General features: G+C 33.2%; 1 protein-coding gene across 1 annotated transcript in view; it reads right to left on the reverse strand.

Moving 5' to 3' along the window:
- The window catches only part of MDGA2 (MAM domain containing glycosylphosphatidylinositol anchor 2), a 939,200-nt gene that overhangs the window by 48,151 nt on the left and 870,351 nt on the right, over nt 1–20,698 (reverse strand). Inside the window, exons 11-14 of the mRNA XM_006761237.2 lie at nt 19,263–19,440; nt 13,559–13,579; nt 2,434–2,589; nt 1,810–1,968 (exon numbers count right to left, since the gene is read on the reverse strand). Of these exons, the coding sequence (XP_006761300.1) occupies nt 1,810–1,968; nt 2,434–2,589; nt 13,559–13,579; nt 19,263–19,440 (514 nt within the window). The remainder of the gene's footprint in view (nt 1–1,809; nt 1,969–2,433; nt 2,590–13,558; nt 13,580–19,262; nt 19,441–20,698) is intronic.

A 20,698-nucleotide genomic window follows, 5' to 3' on the forward strand; every position in this document is an offset into this window, starting at 1 on the left:
TTTAATGAGTACAAGGTTTATTGTGAAAAATTAAGAGAAATACTTCATGACATGTTAGGAATAGTGTCTTACTCCATGATGAACATTTGATAATAATGAGCTATTACTTTATTATTGCTGTTGTTGCTATTTGAGATTCAAAGTAAAGTAAGATTGTCTACTATGTGATAGATGGTTTTATATATGTTGTCTATTTAACTTGAACAACAAATTTCTAAAATAGGAATTAGTATTCCTTTTTTACAAATGAGGAGACTAAGATCCAGATATGTTCAATAATGTCTGTAAATTTGTACAGTGACTGAGTGCTACAGGCAACCTCCAGCCCAGGTTTCCCGACTTCATGTGGAGGGTACTTTTTACTGCAAAAGAGCTTCCCTTCCAGGTTGTCACCCAGTGCGCCACTCTGAAGAATACCGGCTTATAGTGCTGGCTATGGGTTTGAATCCCTATTGCTTACAATTCATACAAACTCTCTGAGGCTCAGTTTTCTCCACTGTAAAAGATGGGCAGTGATGCTAATTTTATAAAAGTATTAAGAGGATTATTTCATTTAGTACAGTAGATGGTGTATACCACATTATAAAATAATGTGCATTATTTTATAAAAGATACATATTTATTATTAGTTTTATTAATTTACATTGATACAATTCCATGCTATCCTAACTTCTCAAACTTTACACCCTGGTTTCCATGCCTTAATCTTCCCTGTGCTCATCTCTGTCTTTTTGAAAATGTGCCCATCCTTCGTAGAGAAATGTTTTCCTTTTTCCAAAGCATTGACTTATTCTTTAACTAGATGCAGATCCCTACTCCCTTGTCCAAGTCTGTGGGACCTGATATACTAAACCATTGAGAATTTTCCTTATTAAGTGTGCATATCTTGTATATATTACATGACATCTCCAGGAAGAATCTGGAACGGTACCTGTAATTACACAGCAATATTTTTGCTGCAAAGTGTACAGATGTTCACACTCATTAGGATAAATAAAGACTATATAAACAGGCTCATATCGGTCCAGGTCATATTCTAACACATGTATAATAGTAGGCTAGCATGCACTGCCAAATAATTACATTAAAACCTTTCAAGTTTTCTATTTTAAGATTGCACTTAAATTATTATGGACTTGTATAACTTCCTTGGTTCCCCTCCCTGGATTTTAGGTACTTTCTCAAATTTCTGTGGTTTCTATCTCGCACAATCGTGTGGTTTACTCGTGTTATCCCCCATGACTGTGCAGGGTCTCTAAGAGCAGAGGGTGCACTAGCATCTTCACCTTTGTATGCTCTTCGGGACTGAGGATGTTCTGAACTCCCACTGGGTGTGTTAGGTGTACTTTATAAACAAGAAAAAATCACAACAATATTCTGAATGTGTAGTGGGTGCTAAAAGTACTATCTTCCAAATATGACAATACTTTTTTTCATGATCATTAATATACATTGAGTGATAATTCAAGTAACTTTTTTTTTTAAAAAAAAGCAGTCTAAATTGTACTGGTATTAAATTCCACAAGATGATCTTAAAAGAATTTAACCTATTGATGGTCTGCTTGAATTAGGGTCCCAGAAAAGGTAGGCAATGGTCCAAAATTTCAAATTCTAATCTAAGTTTGGGTAATTAGGACATAATGGGAGAACATTTTTAGCATCTTATTTTGCAATTTATAAGTAAGTTATATAAAAGTCAATGATGGCATTTTTTTGACTAAAATTGATTAATGCTGTGTGTTTATAAACATTTTTCTTCTTAGTGATGATATACTTTAGAAGAAGAAACAGTAATTCATGCCTTCTCACCTATATGTTGTCCATACATGTGATAAAAGAAGCTGAAACAATACGCAGTGTTTGTGGGTCCATAAGGGTTTTTGGGAGCGATGCTGAAGACAGGGCTGAGAAGTCGAGCCTTTTCGCCTTCCAATCTTGGTCGCGATGTCTCAATGTACATGTAAAAACCTTTAAAAAGACAAAATAAAATGTTTAAACATATTGTTATTAGGTAACATAAAATTTGAAATTGTTGATAAGTGTTAGGATTTTTATACAAATACAGATTGATAAAAGAATTGGCAACTCATTTATGAAATATGTAAATGTATGATATTATATAAAGAATAAAGGATTTACACACTTAAAAACACTTCAAAATGTATAAAAATTTAAGACAAAATTAGAATTTTACACTTATTTCAAAACAATATCCTACTCTGTCAACTATATGTGTCTGAATTCTGAGAGAAAATTAATGTCTACAAACCTTGGAAATACCTGAATTATTGATACTGTGCAAAAATTTTTAATATTTTATTCCACAATCTTTAAGTCTATACCTAAGTGTTCTCTTGCCTTTCATATTAATGGCATTTCTAACATCCCAACATTGGAGTATGTTTGTTATTAACACATTTCATACCCTCATACCTTCTTTGGAGCCACTACGATCAGCGTTAGGTCCTGTATTTGGAGTATATTTTGTATTTCTTGTTGCAGTACTTTGCTTTGTCCAGTCAAAATTATCTGTATCATCTTGTGTGAACAAACAAATGTTACCATCTTCAAATCCACAATGAAATTCTCCTGTTAACAAATTTTAATTAAAGTGATTATTATTAATTAAATTAATACAAACATTGCAATATTCTTATAGGAGAAATTTAAATCATTATACAGCAATAAAATAATGCAAAATTGCAGTAATGAAATTGGAGCCATAAGAGCCATAATTGTGTACAAGATTACAACTAGACATAAAATGATTTTATTTTAATGAAAAAGAAAAATAATATATGAATCAGTCTCTTGTTTAATAATTTAAACCAAAAACATTTTCTTCTGAAATATTCAGATAACTAAAAGGCTATCATTCACCCTTGATTTATGGCTAAAGAGTTTCCCCAACTTTGTTCTTCAGTATAGGAACAATTCAAGCTAAACTGTCAATTAGAAAATCATCTTTTAAGTTTACCTGGAAGCATGTTAAAGCTGTATACATTGAGATTATAACACTGTGTCTGGAGATGCTTTCATGTATATCCATTTACACAAATGGAAGTTTAATTATGGGAAGCTAATGACAAATTCTTTTAAATGGTAGTTATGTTTCATACTTTATATGAACATGGGTTTGCCAGATGCTTGAAATTCACTAGAAATGAAGTAATGGGAAGACCTGATGAAGGCCAGTGGAAGGACTGAGATGTTTTGGATGCCTACTGCTCGCTGACTTTAGACCCAAGTTCAGAGAGAGCTTTCTTCAACTGCCCTGAAATGAGGGAAGTAGTAACAATTCTAGGTACCACGAGTGTTACTTACTGAGATGTACCCTGTTTGATATATGGGAGTAAATAAAGAAGATGATGTCCACTATGCACAGAATTAAAATTATCCTTAATTTAGAAAAATTTAATGCAATTTATATTATTTCATTCAAACTCAACACAACTCTATGAAATCACAATAAAACAACACCATTTTTTGAAGCTCACAGAAAGGAAACCTTGGCCTACTTCAACTAGTAAAAAATAAAGTCAAAACAGTACAGATTCCTTGGCATTCATAGAGATAAAGACATCTAAAGAACACGAGATTCCTGTTTGTTTTGTTCCCTCCTCTCTACTATGGGGTAGACTTATCAGATATTGTTGGGAGTGGAACCCTAGCAGTTGGGATCATGCCCCTGAATTAATCTTTATGTTTCTTTATACTAACAATGAACTATATGAAAGGGATTTAAGAAAAATTAATATTATTAAAATATCCATAATACCTAAAGTGATCTATAGTTACAATGAAGTCCTTACAAAAATAGCAATAGCTTTTTTTAAAATATAGAAATACAAAAAATTTGGTGAGCTTCATGTGAAACCACACATGAGATGCCAAGCTGCCAATACAATTATGAACAAGAATAAAACTGGAGGCATTTTAAAATATAAAGTTACAGTAATCAAAAGAGTATGGTACTTGCACACTTTTGGTGGGAAAGTAAATTGATGCATCATGGAAAATAATATGGAGGCTCCCCCCAAATTAAATATAGAATTAGCATATGATCCAATAATCTGTCGTATGAGTATACACTCAAAGGAAATTAAATCAGTACCTAAAAGAGATATGCATTCCATGTTCATTGCAATATTATTCACAGTAGCCAAGTTACGGAAACAGCTTAAGTGTCCATTGATAAATGAAAAGATAAAAAAATTGTGGCAGATATATTCCATGGGGTATTTTTAAGCCTAAAAAAAATAAGGCTATCCCACCATCTATAATAATAAAAGGGTAATATGCTAATTAGACTGGATGTCCTTCCAGACGTCATTCTGGATGAAGCTGAGGCAGAGGGAAGCCCAGGTCTCAGGTGCCTGCCAGCGGCTGGAGGTCCCGAGTGCCAGAGGGAAGCCGTGCATCAGGCCTCTAGTTTGCAATAAAATGGATGAAACTGGAGTACAGGAGGTGAAAAAGCCCGACACAGAAAGAAAAAAAAAGGATAATACCATTTACATGTAGAATCTAATAAAAGTCAAATACATAGAAGCAAAGAGTAGAATGAAGGTTGTCAGGGGTCAGAGGAGATGGAAATGGAGAGATGTTGGACAAAGGGTAGTAACTTTCAGTTATGCAGGATACGGTCGGGAGATCTGCTGTACAACATTGCGCCTGTAGCTAACAGTGCTGCATCGTACACAGAAGATTTTGTGAAGAAGGTAGATATCATGTTAACTGTTCTTATCATAATAAAATGAGGACACAGTTGACATTTACAAATAAAAGCAAAACTGAGGGCTTTCCCTTTGAATTTAAGAAATATTTTTTGTTTTGCTTTTGTTTTCAGAATCAAGAATCACTGAATCTCATTGTGTTTAATTATATTGTATATTCTGATTAAGAAGATTCGCAGGGACTATAAGCATTTTGGAGATTCATACTCAGCATTTCTGGATAAACAATATGCTGCATAAAATATTTACTAACACATATTTGTGCCGTGAATCTTACACTAAACAAGACATGACTACCTGATGCTACCAGTTGAAGATCTAATGTTGATGACAAAACTTAGTTATATTCATGGGTAGGTATCTTTTAGGTAAAATATGAAATTCTTTAGTTGCTATTTTGGAGTCAAAATAAGCAAAATGTTTAAATTTAAATGTTTTTATTTTCTTAATTACATATTATATACACAAACAAAATGTCCTAAAACAAAGGTAAAGATTGAAGATTTCAGCCTATAGATCTTCTGTCAAAACTTTCTTTTTGAGTATTATAAAAGATTATGTGTAATGATTTTTAATCAAATCATTTTAACATATATTTTGTGTAATTTATCTAGCCTTGTTTAAAAATATGCTTGCTTTTAGAAACAAAAAAAATGGGGTATTTAAGTCTCTCATAGCAAGATTAAGCTACAACACAGCTTATGACAATTTAAGACTTACCTATAGTTTTATATCTGCCTAAACTTTCATAATTAGGGTTATTTTACATATGGCTTTGTCCAGAAGAACGTACAGAAGGTCTCCTGGGAGGTCTCCCAGTCTAATTAGCATATTACTCCTTTATTAGTATAGACTAGAGGCCCGGTGCACAAAAATTTGCGCACTCGGGGGAAGGGGGGCTTCCTCAGCCCGGCCTGTGCCCTCTTGAAGTCTGGGACCCCTCGGGGGATGTCTGCCTGCTGCTGCGCTTGCCAGCTGTGAGCCTAGCTTCTAGCTGAGTAGCGCTCCCCCATGGCAACGTACTGACCACCAGGGGGCAGCTCCTGCGTTGAGTGTCTATATACCCTGGTGGTCAGTGTAAGTCATAACTACTGGTCTATTTGCATATTAGGGTTTTATTATATAGGATTATCAAGGACCTCACAATAAAAATGAAATAAAAAAACTACAGCCAGTGCCCCTACTTTCAAGAAACTTATATATTAATGGAGGAAGTAAAGATAAACAAATATAACAGAAATTTCTGAACAGTGTATGGAAGTATGAAATGGCCTTTGGAGTCAGCCTTTAAGTCTATTTCTTATTCTGGGTATGACATCAATTAACTCAATTAATCTCCTGAGTTTGGGCTTCCTCACTGACCGAATGTAGATTTTGATGCCTCAGTCACAGGATTGTTGTGAGGTTTCAAATCAATAATATATATAAGTGCCTGGCACTTGTTATTAAATGCAATTATTTTAATTAAAAAAGAAGCCATATTCCAGCAGCGCACTTTGTTGTCAGAAATTTCATTATCAAGAGGAGAGATAATATGGACAAGGAGGAAGCAAATCAAGATAGAGAACTAAGCACAAACATATGCCTGCCCTTCAACCATAAATCCTTTAAAAGACAAGAAAGATAGCTTTAAAAATTAGTAAGTCCTTATCAGCACCGGCAAACAAGAGAGGAGGCAGAAGTTATGATAAAAATATGGATAGAAAGCACTTGGGATCTGACTAACAGAGGACTCAAAGCAGAGTATTAACACACTCCAAACACTTTTAAGATAAAATTACTTTAAGGGTAGGAGCAGAGAATTTTCTAGCTCAGAGGAAGCAAACAGAAAAAATAGTAGGGGGTTGTGAAGCAGTCATCAGGGTTATTAATTTTTTTAAAGATGTTTTTATTGCATTTTTTTTCAGAAAGAGGGGAAGGGATGGGTGAGGGGTGGATGGCTGTTTTCAGGCTGGCAACAGCCCCTTCAGTGTGGGGGACCCCACTGGGGTGCCTGGGCATTCTCGGTAAGGGGCTGAGGGCTGTTTTCAGGCTGGCTAAGCCCTCCAGGTGGAACCCTCACCCCATGAGGGTGTGACCAGCCTGGGTGAGGGGCTGAGGGCCATTTTCAGGCTGGCAACACGCCCTTCAGGGAGGGGGTCCCTACTGGAGTGCCTGGCCAGCCTTGGTGCTGGCTGATGGCTCTTTTCAGGCTGGCCAAGACCCCCAGTGGGGAACCTCACCTCATGAGGGTGTGGCCAGCCTGGGAGAGGGGCTGAGGGCTGTTTGCTAGCTGGCCTGGGCAACCTGGGCTCCCAGACCCTCCTTGAGCGGAGGCCATAGCGGCTGGAAGCAGGTATCTGGGGTTTACTTATCTTCTATAATTGAAACTTTGTTGCCTTGAGTAGAGCCCACAGCCGGCAAGGGCAGGTGGGAAGCTGGCTTCCTCCATCGCCAGCGGCAACCCAAGCCTCCTGTTTGCTCCAGCTCTGTGGCCACTGCCATCTTGGTTGTGTTTATTTGCATACTCGCTCCTGATTGGCTTGTGGATGTGGCTTATGGGCGTGTCTTGTGAGTCTAGCGGAGGTAAGGTCAATTTGCGTGTTTCTCTTTTATTAGGTAAGATGTTCTCCATTACCTGGTATCCAAAATTTTACTTCCCTGAATAATTTTCAATATGGTGAAGAATGAAAACTCAGGAATGAGTAGTATGATGCCCAACAGTCCTCTAGTCCAATGGCCCTTTTCCCCACCTACCCTCCTTTTTACACTTTATTTTATTTTTCTGCTTTACTGAGGTAATTGACAAATTGACAAATTTAATTGACAAATAAAAAATTGTATATATTTAAGGTGTATAACTTGATATTTGGATATGAATATACATTTTGAAATGATCACCACTATTAAGTTAATTAATATATCCATCACTTCACAGACCTCAGTATCACAGTTATCATAATCTTTTTTTTTCTTTTGTGGTGAGAATGCTTAAGATCTACCCTATTGGCAAATTTCAATGATACAATACAGTATTGTTAAATATAGTCACCATGCTGTACATTAACTCTGCAGAACTGACTCATTTTGCATAACTGAAAGTGCATACCCTTGACCAATATCTTCCTATTGCCCTTCCCTCTTCTTGGCAACAACCATTCTGCTTCCTGAATCTGATTTTGAATATTTTAGACTCCACATATAAGTGATATCATGCAGTATTTGTCCTTCTCTGTCTGGTGTATTTCAATTAGCATAAGGAGCAAGGTTTATCCATTAGTTTCAAATGATAGAATGACTATATTTTTTAAGTTGAATAGTGTTCTCTTGTATGCATATACTGCATTCATTTTATCCATCTACCTTTACATGGATATTTAGATAGTTTAATGTCTTGGCTATTTTGAATACTGCTGCAATACACTTAGAATAATAGGTACCTCTTAAAGATTGAGATTTCCTTTCCTTTATATTTATAACAAGAAGTGGGATTACTGGATCATATGTTTGTTTTTTTAATATCTGGAGGCATCTTCATACTGTTTTCTCTAACAGCTGTTAAAATTACATCGCTGCCAACTGTGCACAATGCTGAATTGAAGAGACTATCCTTTATCCATTGTGTGTTCTTGGTACCCTCATCAGAAATCAGTTGACCATAAATTTATGGATTTATTTCTGGGATCTCTATTCTGTTCCATTGGTCTAAATACCAATTTTTATGCCAGTACCATGCTCCTTGGATTACTATGGCTTTGTAATATATTTTAAAATCAGAACGTGGGATGCCTCCAACTTTGTTCTTGTTGCTCAAGAGTGCATTGACAATTTAGGATCTCTTGTGGTTTCATATGTATTTTAGGTTTGTATTACTATTTCTATAAAGAATGCCATTGATTTTTTTATAGGAATAGAATGGAATCCATAGATAATTTTGATTAATGTGAATATTTTAACAATATTAATTATCCCATTCTATGAACACAGGATGTCTTTCCATTTAGTTGTGTTTTTTGTTTCCTTCAACAAGTTTTTGATTTCTTTGGCTAAGTTTATTACTAAGTATTTTATTCTTTTTTGTTGTTATTGTGAATGGGATTTTCTTAATTTCATTTTCAGATAGTTCATTACTAGTGTATAGAATGCCATTGTTTATTGTATGTTGATTTTGTATTTTACCATTTTACTAAATTTGTTCATCAGTAGTAACTTTGGACTAATATCATAGGTAATGAAAGTAAATCCTCTTTTTAGTTTTAAGTGGTTTCTGAGAGATAGGCAGATTTTCAATTATACTATCTATAATAATCTATAATAATAAAAGCATAATATGCTAATTAGACCAGACAGCTGAACGACCTTCCAGACGTCCTTCTGGACTACATTTCAGACGAAGCCAAGGTTGCAAGGGCCGAGCCCTTTGCATGAATTTTGTGCATCAGGCCTCTGGTATAAATATATTTTACATACATTTTTATATTACAAATATATTTATATATACACTTATGCTATTATGCACATATGTTTCATATACATACATATTATCTTGTACTCATAATCTAATGTACAGCAAAAATGTTTAAAAGATAATCTCCTCAAATTTTTAAATTTCAACAATTTTACAGACTGCAGAACCTAAATCAAACCAAATACACTTTTCAAAAAATTAAAAACCTCTTTACAATAGAAAATTGCAACTACATACTTGAGAGACCCAAGAACTCATTTCACTTTGATTTCATATACTTTTTGTTTGCCACAGGCTAGCCACAGGCTAAAGTTCGGGTTTGGTCTGAAGGCACCCTTCCTGACGAAATGAGCAGTGTGTTCGTCGGGCTAGGAGCACTGCTGGTGTGTATTGGAACCTGTAGAACATGGTTCTCGTGACCATTAATCATCTTTCCTGTCAGTTAACATTTTCAATCAAAAAATTATAAGAAATAGAAGGCCCTTGTCTTTTAAATTTGACAAATGCATTTTTTTAGGTCTAATAAGGAACCAGACTATGACAAATTGTTATGAAATTATATATTTTGGTAATAGGTATTTTGGATAAATTCACTTAAGTATTATGTAAGTTGATAAAATACAAAAGAACATTTAGGATTAGTATGATTTGTTGCCAATATAAAAAGCCTTATATCACATTTATTATCATTTAAACATAACACTTATTAATTATTGTCCTATAATTAATTTTTACTATTAAGAAGATGTTTCAGCCATACTATAATTTATAATTTAGCCAACATATATTCTAAATATTTTAAAATTTTATTACCAAGACAATAATCAGTTTTGAAAGAAATATTGCTAAATGATATTATAAGAATTCATTAAAAATAATTATTAGGAACATATAAGATTTAGCAGCATTTTCTTCATTTTCAGAAACAGAAGTACTTAATATTTTTAACTTTATTTTTCTCATTTAGATGTTTTCCTGAACTATTTAATTTTCACTTTCTCTTCAACTTCATTAACAATATAATTACTGGAAGGTGTATTTTAATTAAATGTGGAGGATAAACAATAAGTATATTATAACTAACTAAAATATTATAGTAAAATTAAAGTAACAGAAAACAAGCTTGTTAGGAGCTTGGTGCAAGGATATTTAACTACAAAGGAGCAGAGGGAAATTTTAGGGGTGATGAAACTTTGTGGTGTTGGTTACATGACTATGCATTGGTCAATGGTTCTTAAATGTCTTTAATAGGGTGGATTTTACCATATGTAAATCAGACCTTGAAAATAAATGACAAAAATTAAAAATATTACAGCATTTACAAATAAGATCTTAGGCAAAAGTAATGTAATTCAGGGAAATGAAAATTAACTTTCCATAGCAAAAATCTGCAACAAAACATTACCTTCTTTTGCATGTTGGCCTATTTACTTTTCTTATTGAATAATGTCTGGCTTGATTATGAACCTGAATCTATAAATGGCTTTGTTTGATAAAACATTTTTATTATATGTATTTAGGACCTGAAGGCAATACCAAGGTTAAATAAATCAATTAATAAGAAAAAATGTAACTTGTCAACAACATAAAAATAATTATTCTTGATAACTTACAGGAATCATTGTGTAATGCTTAGTAAAAATCTTTATTTTAAACAACTCTCAGCTTCCATCATGTTGACTATTCATTAAAAACCAAAAGGTACACAGCTAATGGAAAGCTTTGCTATAGAAGGTTATGCTGGAAATTGTTTTAAAAATAAAAAATCCAATCTTTGACTACATGTAAAATGCTTGCTGAGGAAAATATATTGGTAACTATGACCTAACAGTTCCGAGCTTCTTAAAGAAGCATTCACAAACAGGTGTGTGTGTGTGTGTATGTGTGTGTGTGTGCGTGTGCGTGTGTATGTGCATACATATATAGGGTGGGGCAAAAGTAGGTTACAGTTGTTTGTATGGAAAATAATACAATAATTTATTAATAATAATACAAGAATAAACTGTTTCCCATAGTGACGACTATAAACCTACTTTTGCCCCACTCTGTACTTTTTACACACATACTAAAATGTATGTACATATTTTTCTCTATAAGAATTCTGTTTTAAAATTAATTTTATTATTAAAAACTTAATATTTTTGTAACTATTTTGAATGGAAACTCATGTCTACTGCTCACACAAGAGTAAATTGATGTCATAAAGTTACTAACTAGAAAATTAGTATATATTTCTTAGTGAAATGACAGTCAAAATATTTTCTACCACTAGGATAAAATTAGTAAAAATTTGATGAGAAAAAAAAAGAAGAAGCTTTCAAATTCTAAATTGTCTCTCATTAAGACACACCTCTGGCTTTGGTAACTTTTGAGCAGCATACTGCAGACATACTGAGCTTTTACTCAGTTATTATCTGCGTATGACTTTCTTTTCAATGACAGGTATGCCTTTCTTAAGCAACCTCTATTCAACTCTCAGCTCCAGCTCAAATATCATCTCTTCTGTAAAATTTTCTCCTTTGCCAAGTGATTAATAATACTTGTATTGAGATAGTCTGTGAGCAAACACTCCATCTACTAGTTATTTACATATATCTATTGCTTAGTAGATAGAAGCTGTTTAAAATTTTTTACTTGAGTTGAAATACTTGTAAAATTTATCCTGTATCTAGTTTTAATTTTCCCATGACAACTCTTTTTAAACATTTCTACTTAGTGTGCAGTCAGAGGACTTACTTTGAAAGGAATTATAATCAATACAGTAATTAACTAGCAATAGTACCATGGGGAGAAGCCAGAGAGATTCTTATTTATACAATTAATTCATCCTGAAACTGTGATTCATTTGTTCTCTTAACAAATGATCATTTGGACAAATATCAGGTGCTATAATAGACACATAGATAGTAAGATATAAGGAGAAATTAGAAACAGATTATCGTTTTTAAATATTTTGTAATTTACTGGAGGATTAGCTCATCACACAGATGAAGATAAATTATTATGGGAAATCAAAAAGAGGGAATGCTTAGTGAATCAAGATGCATTTGTACTAAACTATATAATAAAAATGAACATCAAAGGATTGATAATAAATAGTACTCACATCAAGGCGTCATTTGTGATGACTAAATAAACTTTTATATATGAAAGAAATATTTAAACAATAGAAATCTATAAAATATTCAATATTAAAATTTGAATATGGAAAAATGGAGTCAGAGAGAATCTTTAGTGGAAAATATAGCAAGAACAAAGATTCCATAGTTTTGTCTTTATTATATAGGAAGTGAAAGACCATTGCAGAAAAGGAACTACAGTAAAATGAGAATAAAGACTTGGACATTTTCTTCCGTAAGTATAGGAAATGGAGAATTTTGGATGAATGGGAATAAGAGTGCAAAGGGGCTCTTCATTCTTTTATTAACCAAGAACAATATATTCTAACACACAAAATCAATTCTTAATTTTAATGTGAAATATTATTAAAACAATGGTGATCAGATTATCTCCTTTTTTCCATATAAGATTGGTATACAGAGTAGTGATCCATTAAAAATCTTTATTTTTTACCCCCAATCCTCACCAAAGGATATGTTTTTTATTGAATTTGGAGAGAAGAGGAAGGGGTAGAGAGAAAGAGCAAAACATTGATTTGAGAGAGAAACATTGATCAGTTGCCTCCAGTCAGCACCCTGACTGGGGCTCAAACCTGCAACTTAGGTATGTGCTCTGACTGGGAATTGAACCCACAATCTTTTGGTGTATAGGAGAAAGAGCAAAACATTGATTTGAGAGAGAAACATTGATCAGTTGCCTCCAGTCAGCACCCTGACTGGGGATCAAACCTGCAACTTAGGTATGTGCTCTGACTGGGAATTGAACCCACAATGTTTTGGTGTATAGGATGGGATGATGCTCTAACCAACTGAGCCAATCAGCCAGGACTCCATGAAAAATCTTGTTTAAAACATTCAAATACCAATTTTCTAAGTAACAATAGTCTTTATGAGTGGAATGTAAAAATAAAAAAATGAGAATTAAAGAAAAATAATAGCAATAAAAATGATATGTAATGTCACAATAGAAAAAAATAATTCCACAGTTACACAAATAACAAATATTAAGCAAGTTGGGGTAAATGACTCCATATTTAGAAAAGAATTATTAAAATCAATATTAATATTAAATAATTTGTCTTTATACCCATATCCTTTGAAACTTAAAATTTACACTTAAAGTTGGTTTTATTGATTCTTAGCCAGGATAATTTAAACCTAATAAGAACAGTTGCTAAATAGTATTCGTATGTCTATGCATTTTCTATTTTTCCTAAGTATAAAATACAATGGAATTCTTAAAGTAAAAATATACTTACTCAAATGAGGATTAACAGGAGCTACAAAAAAGCAAAAAATAATGTTAGAATGGTTTGAATGTCTTTTAGCAATAAAAGTCTAATCAGTGTCTTGTAGTTCTTTACCAAAGCTTAATGATCTTCCCCACTGTGACCATGGAGAATTATATTTGCAATCCATTTTGTTCAAGGGGATTGACTAGACCCTACTTTGGAGCTCAGCACTGACAGCCTGAAAGTACCCAAAGATCAATGTTTAATAGCATGTGGAATTTGTCATCTTCCAAAAAACGGAGTTGCTGACCTTTTACATTTTAACCAGTTCTAAGCAAAATGCAGAAATATAAACTGAGGCTGACAATAGGACAATATATAATCTAGATGTTTTAATAATGAAAGCAATTATCCAACAGAGAGTATGCCTTAGTTTTTTTTTTTTTTTTTTGGCTGCTATTTACTTCTGGTGAAAATAAAATGGTATATATGAAAATAAAGCCATCTTCATATCACATTATGTATGTGTCCTAAAACAAATCGCCACTTCAGTGCTGCTTTGTTTAATTACATTCACACACAGGTGTGCACACTCAAATAGTTTTCAAATGTTAAGCAACACATTTGAATTTTTGTGCACCAGAAGAAATATTTATCTTAAAAAGACTAATTGTGTTTGCAAAAAAGTAACAATTGATTTTTTTAAAGACTGTATTTTTATTGCTTTTTTAAACAGAGGAAGGGAGAAGGAGAAAGAGAGAGAGAAACATCAATCGGCTGCCTCCTGCACACCCTCTACCCTGGATGGAGCCCACAGTCTAAGCATGTGCCCTGACAGGTCATTGAGCCAGCAATCTTTTGATGCACTCAATCAACTGAGCCACACCTACCAAAGCACCAATTGCTTTCTAGTTGAAGAGTATTAAACACTTTAAATTTTACTAAAACAGCAACAAAAATATATCTACCCTAAAATACAAATGCTATCTGTAGATATTGAGCAATTATTTATCACTTGGAAAGAAAGTTCCAGTCTGCATGAAGGAAAGCATTATTGTAGTCTCCCAAGATTACAATGGGCAGCTATTATAACTTGCAAAAGTTTATGCACGCTACTGTTAATTCCTATGTTAGATATTAACCACTTATGTTCAACTTGGGACTCTGCTAGTGAAGTATGAAAGTCAATAAATGTATGACATGCACAAAACATGTTCATATGTAATGTTACATTAGTACATTGAGATCAATTTTAACAGAGTTAGTTTCCTTATCAATTACTTACTTTTGCTATTTCCACATAGAGAAGATAGATCATTCCAATTACTTTAGTTGTTTTTATTATTCTGTATTCCCCATTAAAAATGATGAAAGAAGAAACTATACATTCCTTAGTTCCATTGAAATGGAGAAAAAGTAATTGTTTTTCTTTCAAAATATCAATGTCTTTTAATTGAAAGTTAATTTATAAAAATCAAAATTATTTCATATTTCAAATAATATTGTCTATGTATTATCTTTCAAAGGAGTAAACATCTCTGAATTATAATTTAATTCTAAGAAATAATTCACAACTACAGTTGAATTTCAATTATAGTTCACTTTCAATATTATTTTGTACTAGTTTTAGATGGAGAGCGTAGTGGTTACACAATCATATACTTTAAAAAGTGTTCCTCCCAATATTTCCAGTGCCCACCTGGCACCATACATAGTTATTGCAATATTATTGACTATACTGTCTATGCTGCACTTTACATGCCTGTGACTATGTTGTAACTATCAATTTTTACTTCTTAATCCCTTCATCCTGTCCCCCACCCTCCTGCTCCTATGGAGACCAGCAATCCGATCTCTGTGTCTGAGTGACCAGACTGAATTTTAATTGTCTTCTCATGTGACGTTTTTAGTCACAAAGCTCAGTAAAAATAACACAATTAGCCTTGTGAAAATTTGCCATTATAAGTTCTGAATAATGAAATGAGTTCATTTTCTTATTTCAATGGAACTTAATGTCTAATTTAATATAAATACAGGTATACAGTTAAAGTATATTTTATTCCAACCTATATTAAATTAGTAATTTTAATGAAATGTGTACCATTTTACTATGTATACTTAAGAATGTAAAGATAATTAAAGACAATTAGAACTAAACATAATATTTATTTTCAAGACTTATTTATTTATTTAATTTTATTTTTGTTACTCCTCACCTGAGGATATTTTTCCATTGATTTTTAAAAGAAAGTGGAAGGGAGGGGGAGAGACACACAGAGAAACACTGATGTGAGAGACACATTGATTGGTTGCCTCCCTGCACCCATCTGACAGGGGTCAGGGGTTGAGCCTGCAATCAAGGTATAAGTCCTTTACTGGAATCAAACCTGGGACTCTTCATTCTTCATGCTGATGTCTATCTAATGAGCCAAACTGGAGCTCCAGATTTTTTATTTTAGTTGGTTGTCTCATATCCTATATAATAAAAGCCTAATATGCTAAGTATCTTATCGTTCGTTTTACCATTTGACCAGTCACTATGACGTGCACTGACCACCAGGCGGCAGATGCTCTGACTGATAGGTTAGCTTGCTGCTGGGGTCTGGCCAGTACTGGGCGAGATGGGCCAGACACGCCCTGGAGCCCTCCCATGGTCTCTCCCTGGCCCTGATCAAAATTATTTCATAATTAAAATAATAAAATAATATCTATGTATTATCTTTCAAAGGTGTAAAGATCTCTGAATTATAATTTAATTCTGAGAAATAATTCACAACTGGTTCTACTGAGTTTATAGTTTCATAATTGTTTAACTTTATAAGACACTAAAACTTTCTGAATCTGATATCTTCAACTTTTAAAGAAATAAATATTAATGCATAGTTTCTAATACCCCTCCATATAAACACTCCAAGTTTTATAACTTGGGGGTAAGGAAAATAAACATTAGATAAGAGGAGATATATTATGTACCCACCACCCAAAGTCAAATCGTCTTCTGTCACCATATACTTGGCAACTTTACCCTTTACTACTCCCACCCCTTTGGGGTGGTGGGCACACAATGCAATATGCAGATCATGTGTCATTGAAATGCAAACTTAAAACCTATATGATCTCATTAACCAATATCACCCTAATAAATTTAATTAAAACTGAAATAAAAGATAAGAGGAGATAATATTTCATATTTTAAAAAACATATAAAACTAAAACTTTAGAAAAATATATTGGGATGCTATCTAGTGTCTGTTCAATGAAATAATGGTAGTGATTAAAAAATATCAATTGTATTCTGCATAATATATAAATATCACTAACATTAAAGGTACTAGAGGCCTGGTGCATGAAATTTGTGCACTGGGGGGTGGGGGTCCCTCAGCCCAGCCTGCCCCCTTTCATAGTCCCGGAGCCCTCAGGAGATGTCCTACTGATGGAAGCCCACTCCCCATGGAGCAGTCAGGCCATGGAGGCTCGGAACAGGTGCCCCTCTGGGTTGATCTCTCAGGCTCCAGCTGCGCATGTGTATTATTCTCTCAGACTGGGGTCACACCCCTCCTCCTGAGCTGGTTGTGACCATTACAGAGTCCCGACCTCCTTTGCATATTACTTCTTTTTATATATATAGATATTTTCTTTCTTTGTTTCTTTGTTTCTTTCTTTTTCTTTCTTTTTTTTTCTTTCTTCCTTTTTTTTTTTTTTTGTTAATCCTCATCTGAGGATATTTTTCCATTGGTTTTTAGCGAGAGTGGAAGAGAGAGAGAGGGAAAGTCAGAGAGAAACATCCATGTGAGAGGAACATACCGATTGGTTGCCTCCTGCACAAGCCCTGACCAGGGCCTGGGCCAGGGAGAAGCCTGCAACCAATGGATAAAGAAACTATAATACCTCTATACATGGGACATTATTTGATCCCTGACCGGAATCAAAGCCAGGACTCTTTGGTCCATAGGCCGACGTTCTATCTACTGAGCCAAACCGGCTAGGGTATAGATATTTTCAAAGGACACACTTGAAAAGATGCAGTGATTCTAATACCTTTACATTCTTTGATCTTTAATGAATATTCCACTCTATATTACATAAGGTAACACAAAGGGAGGTTTATAATTGTATGTGAAACACAGTTTATTCTTGTATTATTATTTATTAATTATTGTATTATTTTCCATATAAACTACTGTAAATCTACTTTTGTTCTATCCTATATATATCTTAATCTTTTCATGAAAATTGAACATCATACCCAATATACTCTGACTAATGAGAAAAGAATGAAGAAAACAAGTGGTTTAATATGAAAAATAAGTTTTAATGAGTTATTAATTTCACTTTACTTTTTATTTATGATAGTATTCACTCTTTTTTACATAAAAAATATAGTTAATGTTAAACAGAATGGAGACTTTCAACTGCAAAAATATATATTGTATTATCTTTTTAAGTCAAGCTCTGATCACAAAAAAGAATAATATTTAACTGCATTAATGAAATAAATATGAAATGTATTGACACTGATTCACTCAAGCCTGAACATACTTTGACAGTTCTGGAGCTAGCCATTGCTATTGTTTATACTCTTTAGATAAAGTTTTTAACCAATTATTTTACAGTTTTATACAAGTTTTAATTTTTTCAAGTAGGACATGTAAATAGTGAAGAAATATAAAATGCATGTAGTTTATAAAGACTCACTGTCACATACAGTCTCACATGAACATTTAGATATTTTTAACATTTAGCAATATAAAGAAAAGAATGACCCAAAGAGTCTACTAAGATGCTCTTCAGCAATAGGTGAATGGATAAAGAAACTGTAATACCTCTATACATGGGACATTATTCAACAAGAAAATATAATAATTATCAAGCCACAAACAACATGGAAAAACTTAAATGTGTATTGCTCAGTGAAATAAGCCAGTTTGAAAAGGCTGCATGCTGTATGATTCCAACATTTTGGTAAAAGCAAAACTGCAGATAATGAAGAATGAGATCAATGGTTCTGAGGGCTGGAAGAAGAGAGGGGCAGATAGATGGAGCAGAGTGACTTTTTAGGAAAGTAAACTATTCTGTGTGGTTTTGTAATGGTGGATAAATAACATCACACACTTCTCAAAATCCATAGAACTGTAAACACAAATAATAAATCCTAATGTAAACTATTTACTTTAATAATAAAATGTCAATATCAGTTAGCCAATTTTAACAGCTGTTCACTTAATATTAGATGTTAATAATTGGGAAAACTGTGTCGGGGGAGAGGGCATATATAAGATCTGTCTAGACTTTCTTCTCCATTTTATGTAACCTTAAAGTTATTCTAAAAGAAAATAAAGTCCATTAGTTTAAAAAAATTTAAAAACCTTTTTGATCACATTTGCTAACCTTTTATTTTAATGATATAAATGTTTAAGTCATCAAGAACTTGAAAAAACTAAATTGCAGAAATATTGCATCATAAATATGGGATAGAAAAAAAAAAGGAACATTGCTGACATTATTGAATAGATTTAATGTTAACTAAAACATTATTCTATATCTCTACATTTATAATAAAATATTACCACCTATGATTACATAGTGTGGGGTTTTTGGTCACTTAGCTGATGATCCAGTAAATCAATATGCTAAATTTTAGTTTATATCTAATTTTGGTGGATAGTTGGAAGCTACATATTACAGATAGATTAATATCAAAATAAATGCTTTTAAATAAAAGGTTACTTACCACTATATTTGATGACACGAATTGTTGAATCTCCTTCGCCAAATTTGGTGAGAGGTGTTAGTCGGACTTCATAAGCCTCTGGTTTAATTAGCTCAGTCAAATTATATGTAATTAATTCTCCTTTTTGAATATTTCCATTTATTTTAATCTCTTGTTCCCACCAACGCTGTTGTCCAGCCTGAAATCAAAACAATTATGCAATAATGTTCACAGTATTTTCTTCAGAGGTACTTAATTGTGTTGTAACCAAATAGGGCAGGCATTCAGAAATTTTATTTAAGTAAGAAAGTACTAATATTATAAATGTGTTTTATTAAAGTTCTATAATAAGCAACAAATTTTGTAGATGTTTGTGAATAATCATCAAATTATCACAGAATAACCTGGCATATAAACAGATTTAAAGTCATCTAATTTAAGAGTCAGAGAGATATAAAATAATAGTCTATTGAAGGCTCATCTGGGGACTTGGAGAGATATAAGATTACTTATTACTTAACATATTTATAGTCAACTGGTCTTTGGCGAAGACAATGAAATGGAGCAAAGACAGAATTCTCAGCAATTTTTCTACAACACTGGGCAACCCTTTGCAAAATACTGAATCTAGACACAGACATTGCAATCTTCACAGCATGTAACTCAGAATGAATCACAGACCTGCAAGGAAAAAAATAAACTGCAGAACTCCTAGAAGATAACATAGACAAGACATTGGGCTTTGCAATAGCTTCGGATACAACACTGAAAGCACACTCCATGAAATAAGTAACTGATAAGCTGGACTTCTTTAATTTAAAAATTTCTCATCTATCAAAGACAATATCATGAGAATAAAAACAAGCCCCAGACTGGGAGAAAATATTTGCAAAAGATAAGCTGATAAAGAACTGTTACCAAAAATGTATGGAGATCTCTTAAAATTCAACAATAAGAAAACAAACAAAAACATTTAAAGAAAGGGCCACAGATTTTAATAAAAAAAGATGCTTCCCATGATATATCATCAGAGAAATGCATTACACACCTATCAAAAGATTCAATATCCAGGATACTTACAACACCAAATGCTCTCAAGGACGCAGACAACTAGGAACTCTTATTCACTGCTGGTGGGAATGTCCAACAGGACAGCCACTTTGGAGGGTAGTTTGGTGGGGTTTTTTTACAAAACTAAATATGGTCTTTTCATGTGACCCAGCAACTGTGCTCCTTGGTATTTCCCCAATGGAAGTGAAAACATATTCACCCAAAAAATCTACACTTGGACATTTATAGCAGCTTTATTTATAATTGCCAAAACGTGGAAGCAATCAGGATGTCCTTTGGCAAGTAAGTGCAAAAATAAGTAGTGCTACAACCAGACAGTGGGATATTATTGAGATCTATCTAGAAATGAGCTATCAGCTATGAAAAAACATGGAGGAAATGTAAAC

The sequence above is a fragment of the Myotis davidii genome, unplaced genomic scaffold (genome assembly GCF_000327345.1).
Source record: "Myotis davidii unplaced genomic scaffold, ASM32734v1 scaffold1032, whole genome shotgun sequence".
Taxonomy (NCBI): Eukaryota; Metazoa; Chordata; class Mammalia; order Chiroptera; family Vespertilionidae; genus Myotis; species Myotis davidii.